Raw genomic sequence first — 22,401 nt, 5'->3', positions numbered from 1 at the left:
CCCGTGAACACAGTCAAACTACAACAAGGAACTCACCAAGACTAACAGAAAACACAGAACCTAAATGCCCACAGAACTAATCAAACAAACAAGAGACAGGTGAGGAGGGAGGAGAAAACACAGGGGTACCAGGTGAACATAATCAGGTAATCAGGTAGGAGGGAAAACAGACAGAAAAAACTAAACACAAAACTAGGGCCAACAGGGTGGGTGGAGGGGGTCCGGGCCGACAGCCCAGGGGCACAGCGGAGGACCCGGAAGGGGTCTCGGGCGGACGGCCCGGGGGAAAGGCAGAGATCAAGGATGGGGTCTCGGGCGGACGGCCCGGGGGCAAGGCAGAGTTCAAAAAGGGGCCAAGGCCACAGCGGGCGAACTCAGGGGGCCGGGCATGAGAGCAAAGGCAGCGGCTGAAAGAGTCCGGAGGCCAGGCTCGAGGGCAAAGACCGCAGCACTCAGGGGGCCCGGGCTCGAGGGCGAAGACCGCGGCCCTCAGGGGGCCGGTCTCGAGGGCAGGACCGCGGCTCTGAGGGGGCCGGGCTCGAGGGCGAGGACCAGACAGCTCCGGAGGCTGGGCAGGACCCGGTGTTGGCCGAACGGGAACCGGAGCCGGTGGGACCCCCCACGAAAGAGGACCAGGAGTTGGCAGGACCCCCGGTGAGACAGGTGATGGCGGGGCCTCCAACGGAACAGGACAAGGGGTTGGCAGGACCCCCGGCAGAAGAGTTTGTCGGCGGGACCCCCAGAGGAACAGGACATAGGATTGGCAGGACCCCCGGCAGGAGAGTAGTCAGCGGGACCTCCAACGGGACTAGACATGGAGCTGGCAGGACCCCCAGCGGAACCTCCAATGGCACAGGACATAGGGTTGGCAGGACCCCCGGCAGAAGAGTAGTCGGCGGGACCCCCAACGGGACAGGACATAGGGTTGGCAGGACCCCCGGCAGGAAAGCAGTCGGCGGGACCCCCAACGGCACAGGACATAGGGTCGGCAGGACCCCCGGCAGAACAGGTGACGGTGGGACCTCCAACAGGACACGGGGAGCTCTGGAGTGGGTCGGTACACCGACAGGACACGAGGAGCTGGAGTGGGCCGGAACTCCGACAGAACACGAAGGACTGGAGTGGGCCGGAGAGCCGGAACGTGAGCCAGAATCATAGCTGCTGGGGCCGGTACTGGAGTCGTAACTGGAGCGGGAATTGAAGCCGGAACCATGGCTGCCGGGGCCGGTACTGGAGTCGGAATTGAAAGCGGAACCATGGCTGCTGGGGCCGGAACTGGGGCTGGAACCATAGCTGCTGGGGCCAGAATTGGGGCTGGAACCATGGCTGCTGGGGCCAGAACTGGGGCCGGAACTATGGCTCTTGGGGCTCGGGCAGGTTGGGAGTTGGGAGGCAGGGAGCTAGCATGCCTGGGGCTAGCAGGCCGGGAATCACACACCGAGAGGAAGTCCAAAATCCAGCCAGGTAAGAATTTCACTCAACCTGGTTTCTCCATAGCCATCTAGAGTGGAGTGCACCAGCTGGGCGTACGCTGGGCGTAACTCTACGTCCGACGTAGAACCGAAGGTTAAGACCAAACTAAAGTTATGACTAGTGCACCACTTAGACTTAAGCCCTGTATGCGTTGCGCCCGGGTGTAACTTTTACGCCTAGTATGAAGCAGGCGTAAATCGGAAAGAGAGACTAGTATCCATAGTAACGTAAAACAGGCAAGAAGGAAAATAACTATGGCAGTGCGTCTTGTTTACATGTTGTAACAACGAAAGGGCATTAAGACGAGAGAGTCGTCCGTGATCAAACAAACCCACTGGACATCTATTCAGTGAGCTGATAGAGAGGTTTCATTTTGGCAGACAAGCCCTTTTTTATTTAATCGAGGAGATCTCCCCTCAACAATAGAACGGATCAGACAGAAACGCTGCGCTCTCCCCAACCTTGCAGGTGCTGATTGCGCTTAGATTTTACTTTAATACTGTAGGAGACATGATTAATGTTCATCGCACAACTGCATGTCGGGCTATTAGACACGTTTCCTTGGCTCTCCAGCGCCGCATTAGTAATTATATTTACTTAACACAAGAAGAAGCAGCAAAATCCTCCTGGCATCCGTGAAGATATAAGTGGACGAGTTAACCACAATCACATAATAAACAACATATAGCCCTGTATATTTGTAATATGAACGCTGTTCTTTTTGCAATTGCATTTCAATAAGCTCCCATTGTGACCACATATTTTCATTAGGCCGTTTTATAGCCTATTTTATTAAAAAAAAACACAAAAGAACATTAAATAACAAATATGATTAGAGAATGGTGAATGAGAAATTGTCTTCTTCAGTGATTCTTTGCTGATTCTTAAGAATTATAATTTTGAGTCTTAATTTCTCCTTCTCCAGCTCAATTTTGTCATGTTCCGCTGCAGTTTTGCCGTCTCCACCTCCACACGAACGATATCTTTCTCCACCAGTTCACGCTGTAGCTCTGTAAAATCCCTCTTTCTTTTTCAGGGTGTGGGCGTCATTTTTCTCTTCTTTTGGTTTCTGTTATCCATGACTTTGTTATCCAAATCTTAGTTTGCTCTGAATGGAGAAATTCGAGTGTTAAATTATGTAGACGTGTGTTGCTTGGCAACAATTACTGTTTCGCGTGTATTTACGTGGACGCGCATCTTAAGACCAGGCGCAGCTACGACCTAGACTAGTCAGGCTTGGTGCACTCGGTGTAAATTCGAATCACTAAGTCGGACGTAGCTAAGCCCAATGTTAGAGTAAAGACCTACTTTTTTTTCTCACAAAGACTAACAGAAAACACAGGACTAATCAAACAAACAAGAGACAGGTGAGGAGGGAGGAGAAAACACAGGGGCACCAGGTGAACACAATCGGGTAATCAGGTAGGAGGGAAAACAGACAAAAAGCAACAGGCAAGACAGGGGGTGAACACTTTTCAAAAATAAAACAGGAAACCAAAGACAGAAAAAGACAAGACAAAACACAACACAGACAGATCGTGACAGTTATATTGATCTTCTAATGGCAGAATGTCCATAGCCAGATAACCACCAAGCAGTGGCGGCTGGTGGAAAATATTTTTGGTGGGGCTGTTGATATAGTGAGTAAAAAAGGAGAAATTACCCCTTAAATTGGGACTTCTGGTGATGTAATGGCCGCATAAAATCGTGGTTATAGGGCCAGGAACAACCAGGCTGAGTCGGGCTGAGTATGCTAAACTAACTGCGGTCAAGCCAGCCTCCACTCGGGAAAACCTAGTCAAGCCAGCCCTCACGTGATATTGCGGTGCGCGAATATCCTATACATTACGGTAGAGTAAAAAAATAATCCTCCCTCTGTGTTTAGATGAGAATAAAACAAAAACTGTCCAGTATCAAAGACTCATTTCACTTCAGGGTGATAGCAGGACATCCCATCTAGTCACTCAGAAAAAATCAGGACATTCTGATGTAGAGTTTAAAAACAAAAGACCTTTGAAATCTCTATTGTATGAGCTATCATCCCTGTTTTTAGATGAGAATAAAACAAAAACTGTCCAGTATCATAGAACCATCTCACTCCAGGGTGATAGCAGGACACCCCATCTAGTCACTCAGAAAAAAACAGGACATTCTGATGTAGAGTTTCAAAATAAAAGACCTTTGAAGTCTCATATATGAGCTATCATCCCTGTTTTTGGATGAGAATAAAACAAAGACTGTCCAGTATCATAGATCCATCTCACTCCAGGGTGATAGCAGGACACCCCATGTCGTCACTCAGAAAAAATCAGGACATTCTGATGTACAGTTTCAAAATAAAAGACCTTTGAAGTCTCATATATGAGGTCTTTTATTTTGAAAATGGACATCAGAATGTCCTGATTTTTTATGAGTGACTAGATGGGGTGTCCTGCTATCAACCTGGAGTGAGATGGATCTATGATACTGGACAGTTTTTGTTTTATTCTCATCTAAAAACATGGATGATAACTCATATAATAGAGATTTCAAAGGTCTTTTATTTTGAAACTCTACATCAGAATGTCCTGATTTTTTCTGAGTGACGACATGGGGTGTCCTGCTATCACCCTGAAGTAAAATGAGTCTTTGATACTGGACAGTTTTTGTTTTATTCTCATCTAAACACAGAGGGAGGATTTTTTTTTTGACTCTACCGTAATGCATAGGATATTCGCGCACCGCAATATCACGTGAGGGCTGGCTTGACCGCAGTCTAAACTAGAGAGAGAATCACTGTCAAGGGGGCTACAACTACAACAAGATGAACATATTTGACCGTGATTTCATTGTAATACACGTTTCAAAATGATGCCGAAGTAACAACATACTGATACCGGATAGTAAAAACCATGAAGTAAGGCTTTGACAAGTCTGCAGACAGACGGCAGGCGAAAAACCTTTTAAAATGCGTGTTTTCTCATGGAGATTTGGCTAAGCTAACGTTGTAAATGCTCCGACCGTCCACACTCACAACAACGGCCTATACAGACATAAATAAACCAGCGACTGTATTCGCCATGACACAGACAGTATGTGGTTTGTACTTGTTTAACTTTTGTCTAGTTTCTGAACAGATATGAAGAGCTCTGAGCTCTGAGTGCTAAGAGCTAACGGCTGTGTTGTTTTTCTGGGGAGCTCATTGAAGATGACGTCACGGCTCCGCCTGCACTGCGTTACTATAGATCAGGGGTCGGCAACCCCTGGCACGCGTGCCAGCATTGGCACGCGGCACCGTAACCAGTGGCACACTAGGAATAAGTGGAATAAGTGTGCAAAAATATTTAAATTGTATTTTCGGATCCTGAACGAGACCGCCGCCAGAGCGCGTCTCCCCGTTACCTGCCATGCACGCAACACAGCCCCGTTGTCTTTATCTCCAGGTGACTTTCTGCCGCTTTCCTCCGTGGTGCAGTGCTGATCGTTTCACCACGGAGGAAAGCACTTCACTAATTGCAGTACCCATAAGGAGCTGTACAAATGTCGCAGTTTTTGCGTGGCTGTGTATTTAGTTGAAAGCCCAGTGGCGATCTGCTCATCTCTTATCGAAATAATATGCTACAAAGGGGCGGTCTGGCCATCTGTGTGTTGAACTTTCCTGTCGGCTCCCAGACCGTAGTCGAGGAGGGAAGAAGCAACAAGCTTCAGGTTCAATAACCCACTTTAGCTTAAATGACTGGAGAGAGGCGAGCTCTTCTTAGGAGGCCGTTGCATTTATTTAGCTGTTCTTCTGTTTCACAAAATACATCACAGACCTCTGTTTTTCTGCTGCCTCGTTTCACTTTCAGAAACAAACACACGTTCCCTCACTGTCGCTCTACCATCCACACACACACATGCACAAGCCACACCCCTCTTTCTCTCTCTCTTAAAGGGACAGCGATCTCATCTCACTCTGCATGACCCTAATATCATAGCATGTGTGGTCTGGAGAATCACAGAACGGACGATCGTCCTTATTATTATGCCGTTTAAACCAATTATTTAAATGTGTTTGTTAAATTCGACATCATGTAAGTTGCGCTGACAGGTCCACACACTGCTTCCCCGCAGCGAGGCTCCCCCCGCCCTCCTGCTGATAGTTCGCTCCTCTACCCCCCACCCCCCCCCCCCGTTGATAATTCTCGATCGTTGGCACGCTGATAAACATTTTTTTTTTTAAATGGCACTTCATATCAAAAAGGTTGCCGACCCCTGCTATAGATAGATACTACCCCAGTTCCTCACGAGTCTAAAAAAACAACTCACGTCAACGCATGTAAGCAACGTGGGCGCCAACGTGACCAAAATATTTGACAGCGCTGATTGGCTGAAATTATGTTTCGGCGGCACAGTTTACTATTGAGACTTTTGCAACATGCTGGTTGCTGCTGTTTGGCTCGGGGGCAGCGCCCCGTAATGATAAACTAATGCCAGGCAGGAAACATGTGACTTATCAGTAACTTTAGACATCGTAACACAATTTTAAACAAGATTTTATTGTAGATTATACATTTTACTGATACCAATTGTATGATATTTACCTTGTTCATTAAAAATAAAAAATAAAAAATATATATATTTTTGAAATATATATATTTTTTAATATTATTTTTTTAATTTAATATTATTTTTAATATTTTGTTTTGTATGTGGGAAGAGGTGGGGCGGCGCCCCTAGCGCCCCTATGGGCCGGCCGCCACTGCCACCAACATGCCAGCTGATCCTTGGGCTAAAGGATAACTGTCTACATTTTTGCAAAATAAATCGGTGCGACTTTTCAAATGTGGTTAACATGTTTCTGCAAACAGCCACATATGACTGAAAACAATAACTCCCTCGTAATTCATCCTGCATCTTTAGCACATATGCAGGATGCATGGTAGCTGTGTCTCTACAACACACACAGTGTTTGGAGTGTGCTCTGAAGCCTTTGCCAGGCTTTGGTTGTAACTGAGAAACACAGCTGTCCTTTGGCTGATAGCTCCTGAGAAACAATCTGCAGTATCCGGATGGCCTGTCCTTTCCATAATCTTTAGGGGAAGGTGCAGGCAGCGTGTCAACGGGTGTCACAGGTGAATTAGGGTGCAAAATAGTTGCCGAGAGGGAGGACACCAAAGACACTGTGAGTTTAAAGGTGGTAGATGGAGCTTGGACAGTAAACACATTCCATTTAATGACCTAATAATTCATTAAGTGCTGCTGCAGTGTCAAAATCGCAGAGCAGGGATGGTAATGAGCTGAGAACACTGTCCTCCCCACCGTTTTATGTTTTTTATCTGGTAGGAAACCAATTATGCCTGACAGATTTAATATTACGAGTTTGAGGCAGGGAACTGCACAATATAGCTGGTCCCTGTGCCTTTTGACACGCAATATTTGTCATTGCATCCAAACCGCTCCCTGCACAACAGTCAACATTTTCCATATTCAGAATACTAGATGGAACATATTTGCTAAAATGATCTTTCCGCTGAGAAAAACAATAACGTTTTTGCATTAGAAAAAAAGGAGGAGTGAGATATATCCAATCCATGATAAATTGGAGGTTGTTAACCTGAAAGGTTTGATTGCTATTTTTACCTAGGGGAGAAATGCTACATATCTGCTATATTAATTGGATTTTGAAGGAAGAAAATTACTGTTACTTCTGTTTCTGATTTGTATTTGTTTGTATAGCCTATAATAACAATACTTCTGTAATCCCTGTTGGCCTGAACAGTTCGGAAGCCATCAAAGGAAACATTGTGGATGAAAACGTTGATGGAAATGTTGTTGATGGAAACGCTGTTGATGGAAGCGTTGCCCGAAAAGTCCGGAAGCCATGGATGGAAACGTTGTTATCAGATATATCCTGGTGCCGCTATTATTCCGTAAAGCACATTCAATTACACTCCACATAATCCATCTGACTCATGGCTAACGGCATTAGCTCGTCCATTCAGCCAGTGATCTTAAATTGCCCATGATGAAACGCTGTTGATGGAAATGTTGCGCAAACAGTCCGTAAGCCATCGAGGAAGCCATTGATGGAAATGTTTTTATCAGGTATATCCTGGTGCCGGTATGTTTCCATAAAGCACATTAAACTACACTCCACATATTCTATCCAACTCCTGGCTAACGGCATTAGCTCGTCCATTCAGCCAGTTGCCCATGCCGAGAGGGGAGACTCTTATATCTCTTATTCTCCATACATCTGGACCCAGCTCTCATCCTTCAGCTGTTCAGCTTACCACTTGATATTCTGTGTCCTTCACATGTCCTTCACAGGGGATAGCCATTGTTCTGACCACTATGCTAGCCGGCTTTAGCGCTATCAGCTGTCACTGTTGCCAACAAGTCAGCCATTAAAGAGGGCATTAAGGTTCACATACCAATTTTTAACTGGCATGTGTTAAAAAAGACAGAATTGGGTAGGATGGGTCCTTCCAAATTGGATTAGGCTCGTCCAGCCTCCTTCAACTGGTTTGCCAATTATCCCTTCCATTTAGTTCGGAAACTGATGCTGCTGGCCGTTAGGAAATTTGTGAAAGTTTACTAGCATGTTTGCTTTGTTGAGGAGGAGCCACAGATCTGCATTTCTTCATTAACCGCACCATCTGTCCGTAGCGTCAAGCTTTTAAGTGGCCTGGTTATAGCCATACCTTAACCTTATTTACAATAACCAAAATCTGTCGTTTACCTTAATCACATATAGTTGCCACGTGCAAATGCTACAGAAAGTTAGAATTTTAAAAATGCTTCATTGTACAGATTTTGAAGAATAATGGAGAGTAGGTGTCCCAGCTAGAAATGTTTGGTTCTAAAAACATTCTGAGAATGTTACCATTCACTGTTCTAGGAATGTTTTCAGCGGGAAGTTTTATTTTGGTTCCCAGAATGTTCTTCTGAAAGGTAGGATAACGTTCTCTAAAAACATTCTTAAAATGTTTGGTGATAACTTTATTAAGATGTTTTTGATAACCGTCTTAAGGTGTTTTGATAACATTGTTCGAACATTATGCCCTACTATTCTTAAAACGTTTTCAGCTGGACGTTTTATTTTGGTTACCAGAATGTTATTCTTAAAGGTAGGATAACGTTCTCTAAAAACATTAGCGCTCAAGAAATAAATATGACATTGACCATGACCGTGTTAATATTTGCCATCACAAGAACGTTTTATAAAAAAAGAATAACATCTTGAAAACATTTTCAGAATGTTTCTTGGAGAATGTTCTTAATTTGTTATCATGTAACATTGAGGGAACGTTCTATAAAGGACATCTTTAATGTGTTACCCCAACAACGTCCAAAACACATCCTTAGAATGTTGCAGGCAAAACGTTCCACCTTTGTTAACATATCACATTAAAGGAACGTTTTATAAAATAACTTTCTGTCATCTTAATAACATCCTCAAAACATGCTCTGAATGTTGCAGTTAAAACATTATTTTTTAGTTGACCTTAAACCTTATAGGAACATTATTTGAAATAATAAACATCCTAAAAAGGTTCTTTGAACATCAGATTAAAACGTTTCTTTAAAACATTATTAGAACCTGTAGGTAATGTTAGCCTAGCTGGGAAATGTTTGGCCATTTGGGCCTTAAAAGCCGTTTTATTATTGTTAGTATGAAAATAAGTAAAAGTCCTGCTTTATTTTCACCCTCTATAGATGTTAGCACACTCAAACACACTCACTTTTAAGCTATCAAATCCACTCTTCTCAACCTGCAGTTATTATTTATTTTCAAGTCCTGGTGTCAGGAGGCAAACCAATACATACAATCGTCACTGTTGAGCATCTGCAAAGCAATAGATAAGAATCCTGAACAGGAACTCCAGCTGAGTGCTGTGCCTTAACCATTGCTCCAGAATGGCTGATGGCTACTATACTTTGATTTAGAAACCATCAGATGGTTACACAGAGAGTTGCTTCAGAGGCTTTCAGACGTCTCATCATTGTAAAACCTCATCAACTTTACTGTGTGACTAGTCAAGGCAGAAGGGTGTAATACCTTCAGTGTCTCACAGCGTCTAAAGATGCAGAAGGTAAATGTTTATAAAGAATAATGTATCTAAGAGCTAATGGCTAGGTGCGGCTAAGAGAAGATGTCACGGGGAAAGTGTCGGACTGGCAATACTGATAGGACTAAAGAAAACATTTATATCATTTTCACTTCACCATATAATTTGGGGTATGATAAAATAGTTAAAAGGGGTGCATTTGATAATTCAGTCATACAGTTCAAGATAAAGTTGAGTTTCTCTGCTGCTTAGGTCTTTTGTTTAGTATAATAAGTTGAAATCAATTATTCAAGGTTCAAGGCTTTTATTGGTCATACGAACATAGCTACAGTGTAGTTATGACGATGAAAATCTTAGGTCACAGGCAGCAATACAGGAAAGTGTCCTATTCCTTGTTAATTTAGATTTTCCAATTATCTGCTATTCACATACAGTATACAGCTCTGGATAAAATTAAGAGACCACTCCAAATGTTTCTTAAATCTTAAACTCCACATGTATGGCAGCCATTCCATTCCAGTGTCTAGTGAATTCCAACACAGAGAAATGTTCTCAGTAGTTTATAGAATAAAATATAAAAATGTAGATGTTACGCAAACACAAAACCATAAATAGTCAAACCAGAGAAACAGATAATGCTGTAATGGTCTCTTAATTTGTTCAAGAGCTGTATTAGTTAGAAGGTCTGTTGGGTAATCTGATTTGTCGAAATGTAGTTAGAGGTATTTGTTCAGCTCATAGAAATCCACCAACTATTACAGTTATGTGTGCAATTTGCTAAATACCATGTTACATAAAACGGGTGATAAGCCATATGTTTATGTTAAAATATTAACAAACTGGTAAGTCATTCCTGCTGCCAATGAAATGTTGGTTCTTAACACCTGTGTTTTTAAGAGATAAAGACAAAACCTGAAATGCATTGTGTTGTGGCAAAAGCTTTTTTCACAAAACAAATCCTTGCTAGCCACAGGGTACTAGGGTTGACCGACAAATGTAAGATCAAAATGCAGTAATTTAAAACAAGAAAATATTGATGAATGTTTGAATGCGTGCTTGGGGTTCACAACACAATAGAACAATACAGTTTACGTATAAAAAAATAACTGTAAATAAATCCTGCTGTCATTTAAGGCTGCCATCCTGCAAGGGGGCTTTGTCGAGCTTTGATAAGCAGCATGGCTGTGATTAGTAACAGCAGTATGTTTTATGAATGGCTCCATTAGAGTAATTGCTTGGAAAGAACAAGAAGATGATTTCCCAGAACTGGACACCTGTAATTTGTTAATATAAGATTATGGCTTCATAAAAAGAAAAGTCGGTAAGCTCCGTGTTTGTACGTTTTAATGATTGAGAGCCTAAGAGCTGCAATGGTCGAATTATCTTACTGCAAGTCTTTTAGTTTAATTGTGGGTAAAGAAATACAAATGAATTTACTCATTTGTAAATTGTTGTTTTGGATTGTTTTCTTGACAATGGTTTTGCTATAGAAAAAAAAAGGAGGACAAATGTATTAATTATAGGTTTTAAGTGAGACAAATGCTAATGAGGAAAGTGAGTAAAACTCTCATTCAATTTGAAGGTCAGACCCATCAATCATACATTGATTTATCATTTAAATGAAGTCAAATGATTCCATTAAAGCCATCAAATTCATCAACATGGCCCCCATCAAGGACAGGAGGGTGGTTATGATATTCCTCCCCCTTCCTTTCCTCCTCTTCCTCTTCCACCACCTCGTCTCCTTCAGACAATGCAGAAGATCATTAACTTGAGCGTGTGCGCTTTTGACTGAGCTACAAATAGGCTCTAACTGCCTCCCTGCAGTTCCTGCCACAGATGATTATTATTGCGACGATTAAAGCACTGAGTAATGTGTCCCTCAGGGGCCGCTGCTGCACGTCTCCTCCATCACTGCCACTGACCCTCTTGTTAGCCCAATCCTGCCCAGTGGACGGAGCAAAAACAAGCACCCTCGGTGCTCTCCTTGCCAAGAGGTGGTTGGATGTTTTGGTTTTGCACGTTGTCTAACAGATTTTTTTTTTCTCGATCTTGCTTTTTTGATTTTATTTATTGAAAGGTCACCTATTATGCAAAATCCACTTTTCGATGTCTTTTATACAAAAACATGTGTCCTCTCTGTTTAAAGAGATTCTGAAAGTTTCTCTCTTTTTGTCCTGATCCATTTATATAAAAACCTGTCTGAAAATGAGCTGATCAGATTTTGGCCAATTTATGATGTCATAACAATCTTTTGGCTTGTGTAACCATTAGCCAATCACCAACCAAGGTAACACCCACCACCTTATCACCTGAATCTCCTCCTAGAGCTCCATTGTGTTCTTTTTAACCAAATATCTCTCAGAGGGGAGTGGCTCCTTATTTTCATCTAAAGTAACAGACAGAGAATCAGCACTTTTGAAACAGGGCAGAAACAGAGGGGATTATGGGATGCTATAATGATCTGTTTGGTATTTCGAACAAAACAGTTCAGAGACATGTTTTGTATATATCCGAGACCTATAATATATTGATTGAAAACATTATAATAGGGGACCTTTAAATTATGTATTGGTTTCGTAACTCCATCATTACCCCTTATCCTACAAATTAAGCCTCTGTATCACAGTTCCCGCTTTTTCAAAACCTCTCACGCAATGTTTTCAGAAGCGTCACCCGCTGACTAACTTCTCAACTCGTCTAATTGACAGGATACTTGAGAAGTTTATCATTACTCAGCAGCACGCTTAATCATGTTTCCTCCAAATCTGTGAGTGTGTTTTTTGGAGTGTGAAATCGCTCAAGTGAATTGACTCTCATTTTTTATTTCTGCTACGTAATCACCGGATAATGGGCTCAGAGCTGAAGGCGTGGATGCTAATTTCACATCAATTAATGCTATTCAGGGAGAAACCAATAATTGATTGCTTCTACACTAACGCAAGTGGACCATATTGCTTTAATTTTCAGTGCAATTAAGGGCTTGTGCTTGTAGATCTCATCATAAATCTTAATCAGGGATCCTTGCATTTATTAATGGGAAATGAACTCCTGTGTGTATTTATACACCGCTTTAACCCTGCTTCTTGGAACTAGGGAAAGACAATAGAGTCGAGCCTAACAGGAAAAATTGAATGACTTTAGATCAGACTGAGTCTAATTCCATAAAGTTCTTATTGATTGAGAATGAGAAATCAAATGCTGATTCCCAGTGGCGGTTCTAGACACATTTTACTGGGGGGGCCATGATGGGGCAAATAATTTTATGAGAGGGGCACATTTAATGCAGAAAGAAGGAGATTTTAACATTTTTGTTTAAAGTCATGGCGCATAAAAAAATACATAAAACAGAGTTCATGTCAACATTGTTGTTTTAGTTACTTTGGCCCAAGATACAGAACATTACAATAAATTGGTTTTCATTTTATTTGTTAGGATTTGTTTTAGTAATTTAGTTTCAACCTAAATTACATTACTGAAAAACTTTGGCTCAGGTTACGGCACAGTAACTTACATCAATTGCATTATCAGAGATGTATTCTTTTGGAAGGGGGCACAGGGGGTTCAAAGCTACCATAGTAATTTACATGGAGATAGCCCCGAATGTTTGCATCGCTCTAATCGCTCGAGTTTCACCGCGGCTGTCAGCTGTGTTTACTCCTGTCATTCAAACAAGACGCGCTGGAGAGGGGGCGGGGCGTGTCTCCATGCAAATACTATGATAGATACCAACTACAACAAAATGAACATATTTGACCGTGATTTAATTGTAATACACGTTTCAAAATGATGCCAAAGTAACAACATATTGATACCGGTTAGAAAACCATGAATTAATGCTTGACAAGTGTGCAGACAAGACGGTAGGCGAAAAACCGTTTAAAATGCGTGTTTTCTGAATAAAGATCGGAACGGTCAGGCTAAACTAACCTGTAGCTGCTCCGTCCAAACTCACAACTACGTCATACAGACAGAAATAAAGCAGTGACTGTATTCGCCACGACAGTCTGTGTTTTGTACATGTTTAACTTTTGTCCAGTTTCTGAACAGATATGAGGAGCTGTGAGCTCTGTGTGCTAACAGCTAACGGCTGATGTTTTGGGACATGTTGCGCTGTCGGGTGCTGACCAATCACGAAGCGTCATTTCTTCACTGGCAGCAAAAACAACCAATCACAGCAGTGCTTCTCTTGCTGGCTCTGCCCAATGACAAACAAGAAGTGTTCTCCCTAAAGGAATACCCTTTCCGTTAAAGTTGAAAGGTTTAAGTGTTTTCTGAAATGCTGTGGTGTTTTATGAAATGCTGTAGCGTTTTGTGAAATGCTGTAGTGTTTTGTGAAATGCTGTGGTGTTTTATGAAATGCTGTAGCGTTTTGTGAAATGCTGTAGCGTTTTGTGAAATGCTGTAGTGTTTTGTGAAATGTTGTTTTGACTTGCACTTCAGAGCCACCGTACATTTGACCTCACCTTATGTTTTCTTTATTGGGTTTGTGGTTGATAAAGCCACTTTCAAACATGTTTCTTGTATGATGGGGATAAGCTAGAGTAAGTTAATTCATCATTCTTTTTTTATTTTTCCCCAATTTCAACGTTGATTTACGAAAGCAATAATATTTCCCAGACCATGACTCAGATCGATACTCAGCATTGACCCATAATGCAGTGTTTGATCTTTACAAATTGGCATCATAATACATGCACACGCTGAAGAAAGTTCTGGCTGGTTGCAAATCTGGCAAACTAAAGTGGAAAACATCTTTAATACTGAGTAATAAAAGAAGAGTAACAGTCTGTTCTCCTGCGTTTGAAAGCTTTTTATCAGGGCAGATCAATTGTGACAACAGAACTATGTGGGATGCAATAAAGGCACACACTGACGGGTAGATTTGTTGAGGAAACCTTGTTCAGCAGACTGTTCCAAAGTCATGGGCAGAGACGCTGAAGGACAGATTTAACACCTCGGAAGAAGAATGGGCATCTCTGGAGCATTCAGTAACTGGGTGATGAATGAATTACAGCTTCTAAATTTAGCCGGGCAGTCTACCTTGAAATCGGGCTAGACTTCCATCCTCTGGCAGGCTGCATATTACGTCACAAATCACAGCCTATTTTTTACGGAAAAGAAAGATTGATGTCTAAACAAATATTTCATGGGTTGTGAGAATAATATGTTTGGGAGATGGCGTGCAGATGACACATTTGTCTGACTGGTCAGGGTGTCCCGGCAGCAGCATTTTGTCAATCATTTGTGCAAATTGAGTTTTATTATATATTTTTTCTATATTTCTTACAGGCTATGCCGCTCCTAGAATAATTGTGTATCTGACTTCAATTACTTATTATTATTCATCCATGGCAACAACATTCAAAATTTGGTAAGGTCATCTGGTTCACAAACTAGTTTAAGACTTTATGAAGACAGAAAATCCTCATATACACAACAACAATGGTTGTCAATCCAAATCCTCTTATAGACGTCTACAATGTTTATGGTAATTGAGGTGTAAGAAAGTCTGCGGTCATGGTTAATATTTAAAAAACTAAACACTGACTTCCTGAGAACATAATAAACTCTATGTCGCCAGTGTCAAGTCAAGCAGTTGAGCTCCTGTCCTTTGACAAATTTTCTTTAGGTAAAATGTAAATTTGCTTTTAATCAAAATATTGTCATTGTAACCCAAACAGAACAGAAAGAGTTGATACGTTAAACACATATTAAAGAGGGACATATTCCGCACATTTTAAGGTTCATATTTGTATTTTGTGCCTTTTCTGTGACATCCCAGCCAGACATTTTTGGTTCTAAAAATATTCTGAGAATGTTACCATTCACTGTTCTAGGAATGTTTTCATCGGGAAGTTTTCTTTTGGTTCCCAGAATGTTCTTCCGATAACATTCTCTAAAAACATTCTCGAAATGTTTGGTAATAACTTTCTTAAGATGTTTTTGATAACCTTCTTGAGATGTTTTTGATAACATTGTTCGAACATTATGCCCTACTAAACCTGTTAAGCCCGAGAGACCCCGGTAACGGGGCGCTCCCGCAACGTCTTGCAGGAAACAGTGTCTGAGGGCATGTTCATTTAATAAACTATGAATATTTTATATCCATGTAACAGGAAGAAACTCATCTAACTGATTTTTATTTATTTAAAAAAAAAAAAAAAACACAACGCTAACGCTGAGCCTCTGAATTAGCAACGAGCAAAAAAACAGATTTACTGCACCGAAACTCACTCATAAAACCTTATTATTTATCCATTCTGCACATCCAACCCATCTTGAGATGACACAGAATTGATGGGTACAGACATTATCACTCAATGATACGAACTCGCGACTTTATAAACAAAAACAGACATCAAAACATGTGGCGCTAGGTACTGTAGCTAAAAACGCTAACATGGTTTACCCAGGGCTGCCAACATTTGAGTCCAGCTTGGAGTGAGATAAAAGAAACGTTCATGTGTACAGTGTTACAAATGTATTGAACATGTACAAACTAGGGTTTCCCATTAATGTACCGGGCGCTCCAGTGGAATACGCACATACACAGTGTACCCGCGACTCTTACAATGAAGGCTCGATAATCAGCTCACAGCATATGAAATGGCATATAGGTGTTTGGCTAACATTACCTACAGGTTCTAATAATGTTTTAAAGAAACGTTTTTATCTAATCCTTTTTAGGATGTTTATTATTTCAAATAATGTTCCTATAAGGTTTAAGGTTAACTAGGACATAACGTTTTAACTGCAAAATTCAGAGGATGTTTTGAGGATGTTATTAAGGCCTGAGATGACAGAACTTTTTTTATAAAACGTTTCTTTAATGTGATATGTTAACAAAGGTGGAACGTTTTGCCTGCAACATTCTAAGGATGTGTTTTGGACGTTGTTGGGGTAACACATTAAAGATGTTCTTTATAAAACGTTCCCTAAATGTTACATGATAACAAATGAAGAAAATTCTTCAAGCTACATTCTGAAAATGTTTTCAGGATGTTATTGAGGCCTGAGATGACAGAAAGTGTTTTATAAAATGTTCCTTTAATGTGATATGTTAAAAAAGGTGGAACGTGTTGCCTGCAACATTCTAAGAATGTCTTTTGGACGTTGTTGGGGTAACACATTAAAGGTGGGGTAGGTAATTTTGGAGAAACCAGCTTGAGTGCGCTACAATTTGAAAATACACAACCGGAAAAAGCAGAGGTAAAGTGTTATTTTATAAGTTGGGGGGGGGGGGGGGGGGGGTCCTCACCTCCAGGGGGTCCGGGGGCCTGCTCCCCCGGGAAGATTTTTTTTTTAAATATTGAAGTTAAATGCATCAACCTGGTGCATTTTGTGAGCAAAATGAATTTAAGGATACATCTCTCAACACCCATATGAAACAGCAATGTAAACAGATTTTCTTTTTCTTTATGGATATTTTACAAATCATTCCCCTTTTAAACTGTATTCTTGTTTTACTGTCATAGTATTTCATAACTGTTTTTCATTTATTCTCATAAATGGTTGACCAAAACGTTTAAGACCCACTGAGATAATTAGACTAAAGTTAACTATCTAAACAGAGTCCCTTACCTCACTGAGCTGTAGTTATCTCTCTCAGTCTGACAGGACAGAGCTCTCCCTCTCATTGTTTGAGAAACAGCTTCTATCCGTTAGCGTAGCTAGCTAACCAGATGCTAACAACAACAATGCAAATAGTGAGTTTGGTAGAAATATACTGTATAAAAGTAAAGTTATTTAAGATGATGCCATATTTATTGAAGATTTTACATTATAAATATTTCCCAAAATTATTCAAAAGCATATTCTTCAAAACTCTCTGCTGTAGTATGACCACCGGGAGACTATTGATGTGTGTAGTGAGTTTGGTGGTAATAATCTGTATAATAGTGATTGAATATTATTGTATTCACCTTTTTCGGAGTTGAACTTTGCAGACGGTCCCTGAGCACTCGTTTCTTCTCCGGCTGCGGATAGAGAACAATGTAATGTGTCCAGCTCGGAGTGTAGCTGACGCTCAAAGGTCCCTTATTATTGTTTTGTACTTTTTTGAAGAGTGTTTAATGTATGTTTGAACTTTGTTTTATTTTGTAAAAATGATAAGAATTGTCTTTCCGGAAGTCATGTGACCTCTTGCCCCGGATGTTTATATTGTGTTTGTGAGAAAGTAAGGGCGGTAAGTTTTGTTTTATTTATTTTATTTTATTTTGTTTTATGGTTTTCTTTGTGATATGCTGGTTTATTAGAGGACTGACATGATGATACACACTCGTGTACAGTAGGTGGCGGTATGCAACCAAAAGCTGTTTGCGACCCGCCATTAAAAAAGAGAAGAAGAAGAAGAAGAAGAAGTAAGGGCGGTAAAAGTGTCAACGTTGTGAACGTAATTCTACTGCTGGTCCAACCCAGTCTCATGGCATTTCGTGTTCACCAACACGATTTTTAATCTATTGATTCGTGTTCACCAACACGATTTCCCCCTTTTTTTCGTGTTGCACAGCACGATTTTAAAAGCAATGTATTTCTACTGGTAATGTGTTTCGTGCCTGCAGCACGTATTTTTCTCCGGTCGGGTCGTGGAAGACCGGAAGCTGTGTGGTTCATAAAAACATGTTCTTACCCAATATCAAGCCACAATTATTGCTTTTATTTTAAATCGTAGAATTTCGGACTTTTGTTTCCGTCTGTGAGGAAAATAAATGGGGCTCAGAGCCTCAGAACACTGAAATCTGTATTTTTTAAATCTTTTTTTCTTCTAATTTGTTATTCTTTTCAAAATAACACACTGTTATTTACTCACCAATAACACACAATTATCCTTGCTTTTATTTATTGGTTTAATTGCATAATCTCGGGCTTTTTTGGCGTCCTTCAGGAACTGAATTTCAAAATAAAAATAACCGGAAACAGACATAGGCATTTCGAGCGATTACCCAAGATCCTCAGCTATGGTTTAAGCTCGCTGATTGGATGGTTTAGCCGCAATGCATGCTGGGATTCGGTGTTTATATGATATGAAATCCGGAAAACATTTTAAAAGAATAAAATAATACTTAATTCCGAGTGTTCTTGCTTTTCTCTTTGAAAGTCATCACATAACGACATTGTAATACACGGTTCGGCTGCATTACATATTACAGATCTGCCGTAGTTCTTTATTTATAGAGCCCTGATGAGAAGACCTTTGGAAAAACTGGAAGAAATGCCGCCGAAACTGAATACTTAACGTGGAACATAAATATATCAACAATTAAACAACATCTTCAATTTCTCTTCACACAATACGTCTCCTCGCGCTATCAACCTTAATTCGGCTGACTTTTATATTTGATCTAATTCGTAGATAGGTTATATTTACACCATAACGGTGCACAGCTGATATAAAAGGACTTTGATTTTCTTTGAATATAAGAATGTAAATACTGAGTCTGAAATAGTATAGCAATATTCTATAAAATTATGTGAAAACATGAATAAAACTACACATCTTCAGATGTTGTACATAAGCGTCCTACACTAATAATACAAAGTTATTATAGCTGTGTGTACCTTGTGTGCACCGCCTAGTGGTTAAAGCAAGTTATTTAATTATTGTTTTTATGTTTTATATTTGATTAAAAAAATATTAAGAGTACATACTTTCATAGGGGGAAAGTAGAAGGTCTGTGATAGAAATATAGAATATAAAAAATCAAGAAGATACTGTAAGTGATCTCTACAATAAAACAGTTTAGAGCAGGATGTACAAAGATATTAATAGGAGGAGGTGCAACACAGAAAAACGAATTAACCTTTATTTAAACATTAAATAATACTTTGGGGGTATCTACAGATAAATATTAAGCCTGACAAAGTACTTAACGTCTAATATATTGCTTTCCTGCAATGTTAACTATGTTGAAGCACTTATTTTAACTGATATTATACACATTAATTATACTCTTATGTATGTAGATAGTATAAGAAATGTGCAGAATATTTAATGGTGGAGGTACAAACACATATTGATAGATGTCTTGTAATGTGCTGTTGAGGAACCTGTGACCCAAGATTTTCATTCATTGCATACACCGTAGTTGTGTATATGATAAGTCAATAACCTTTGAAAATCTGGAAATCTTGAAAGGGATGTGCAAAATAGCCATTATACAGTCTTTAATGAACTATTAGTAGAGAATAACGAGTAATGAATATACTTTATTACTCGTTTCCATTCATGTCAATTGCAGATAAATGTTTAGTCTTCTCAAGCACCAACTATCAAATATCTCTCCTGATTGTTGGCACTTCGCAATCAGGTTAACCTCTGAATTGTGGAGTAGAATTACAAAGTAACAATGAGCTGTCATGTGGGTATATATTAATGCTGCGCATTATGGACACAAGCGATTTTCACCCATTTATTAATTATATGTTTTACATTTGATAACACCAATGTGTTTAATACTGGCAACTTCTAATTGTGGGGAAAACGAAAACGTTCAGTAGAGACGTCCCATGGAACATTTTGCGAAACACAATAGCCAGCATGTGTAGTTCATGGGGGGGGGGCGTTCGATTCCAGTTTTGGATAGTCTGGCGTGGTTTTGTTCCATTTCAAACAGCTGTTTGACGCTCGGCGTAACCTTGGCGCACTGCCACTCCAACATCCAATCCCAGCGCTTGAAGATTAATCACGGGGACTGTCCTAAACAATAGCTGAGGATTATGGGTAGTGTAGTGTCTTCGGCCATCCTAAACTCCTAGAGGCCTACGTCTGTTTCCGGTTATTTTTATTTTGAAATTCAGTTACTGACGGACGCCAAAAAAGCCAGAGATTATGGAATTAAACCAATAAATAAAAGCAAGGATAATTGTGTGTTATTAGTTAGTAAATAACAGTGTGTTATTTTGAAAAGAATACAGCGCTACGGCTTCCAGAGATTAATTTTTGTATGTATTTATTGTCAAAGCATTTAATATATTCAGTGCTATCGGGACGTTAAGAGCATTCCACGGAATATAACAAAAAGTGTTTTCTGAAATAAATTACATACACCATTGAATTATGACTGAAGATCGTCAGCTGTCTTCCTCTCCCTTGTTGTTCCTCGATACGTAAAGGCTACAGCACCGTTGACAACTTCTCTATACACATCAAACATACCGGTAAACCAGCATCGTTTGCTGTGAAAGCATATAACTCTGTCCACACAGAATTTAATTCCTGTGTTCCTCCGATACTTTTCTTTGATTTATCCATAGTTCGCTCATCGAGCCGGGGGTCAGGTTATTCACCCGCAGGAAAAGGCGCTCGCGCGGGACCGTAGCAGGATGTGACGCATATTTTAGTTGACCTAATTAAAACCGTTTTGTTTTTTTATTTATGTGTCACAGTATCACCTCAAAATACAAGATACGAAACATTTTCAACCATGCAACAAAATATAAATAGTCCTACAAATACTTTTATTTTATTTCCTTCTTATTTTTGTCTAAACTCAAGGGAGCCAGAGCAGAGGGCTTAAAGGGCCGAATGCGGCCCGTGGGCCGCGGGTTGCCGACCCCTGTACTAGGCGAACACGTTTTCATGGTGTTTCATGATTGTGCAAAGAACAGAATAAACGTGATTGTGGACATCAGTTCGATGCGTAAAGTTCTTTCAAGACCAGAGTAGTTACAGTGAAAACGTAACCTAATCCATCCGAACGATATTCGATCCTGCTGCAAGCTACAGGCTAAAGTGTGCTACGCCGTTCCCCATCCTGCTGCAAACTACAGGCTAAAGAGGTGAGACGCTGTTCTCAATCCTGCTGCAAGTTACAGGCTAAAGTGTGCGAAGCTATTCGATCCTGCTGCAATCTACAGGCTAAAGAGGCTAAAGACGTGAGATGCTGTTCCCCATCTTTCTGCAAGCAACAGGCGTATCGTGTGCGAAGCTGCGCTTCATCGGACCGTGTGCTGCGTATCCCGTGCGGAGGACAGGCTTCATCAGACGGTGTGCTGCGCATCCCGTGCGGACGACAAGCTTCATCAGATGGTGTGCTGCATATCCCGCGTGGACGACAGGCTTCATCGGACTGTCTGCTGTTGTCCTGCTGGAACACGGGCTTCAGTGTGCAGCTGAGCATCTTCTCCTGGAGCGAATTCAGGTTTCTGCGTGGCTCTTCAGGTTGAACTGTACTTTTAAATGTAAACCACAAATAATTGATGGATAGTCCCACAAATAAGGTAAAGGTAATAAAGACTTATTAGTATAAAGTAAAGAAAATATATTTAAAGTCCCTGAAAAGTAACTGTTGTTAAGGGTTATAACTGTTAAGAATTGTATTGGCTAAGTGTTAAAGGTATTCCAAGAGTTGCCATTCATGCCTGTAACTCAGTCTGTCTGTCAGTCTGATTTAATGTCGCTACATGAAAAAGAGCAAAGCTCAGACTTTGAAGCAGAAGAGAAAGATGAGAAAAGAAGTGCTGCATCTAAAAAATCAGAGACAAGAGTCAGGAAATCCTCTCGAGAGAGACGGCTTACACCAAAAATGCAAGAACTTAAAGAGCAAGAGTTAACTCAAAAGGAAAATAAGTTCAAAACGGTGTATGAAAAATGGAAAAATGAGGTAAGAGACATTCGTACAATACTTAAAAGAGAATGCTCTGAGAGTGACACGTGTAACATGATGGATGAAGTTGAGGGGCTTGAATCCGAATTAAAGGACTCATATGACAACATGCAAAATAATACAGCACCTAATCAGGAAATTCGCAGGAAAATGGATGCATGCTCAGCTGTAACTGCAGATCTACTACAGCTAATGAGAGTAAGGTTAACTGAAGATGCAGGCGACTTTGACGCTGAAGCAGAAAAATCAAGGTTACGTATGCTGCTTAATAATGAGTATGCTCGGTC

General features: G+C 40.6%; 1 protein-coding gene across 1 annotated transcript in view; it reads left to right on the top strand.

Annotated features, from left to right (window-relative positions):
• The first annotated feature begins 1,175 nt into the window (after window positions 1–1,175).
• The window catches only part of LOC307045075 (uncharacterized protein), a 35,236-nt gene continuing 14,010 nt past the window's right edge, over window positions 1,176–22,401 (top strand). The window contains exon 1 of the mRNA XM_079690574.1: window positions 1,176–1,464. Within this exon, the coding sequence (XP_079546700.1) occupies window positions 1,212–1,464 (253 nt within the window). The 5' untranslated portion in view covers window positions 1,176–1,211. The remainder of the gene's footprint in view (window positions 1,465–22,401) is intronic.

This window comes from Notothenia rossii (assembly GCF_949606895.1).
Source record: "Notothenia rossii genome assembly, chromosome: 6".
NCBI lineage: Eukaryota > Metazoa > Chordata > Actinopteri > Perciformes > Nototheniidae > Notothenia > Notothenia rossii.
This window is presented reverse-complemented; position numbering and strand designations above follow the sequence as displayed.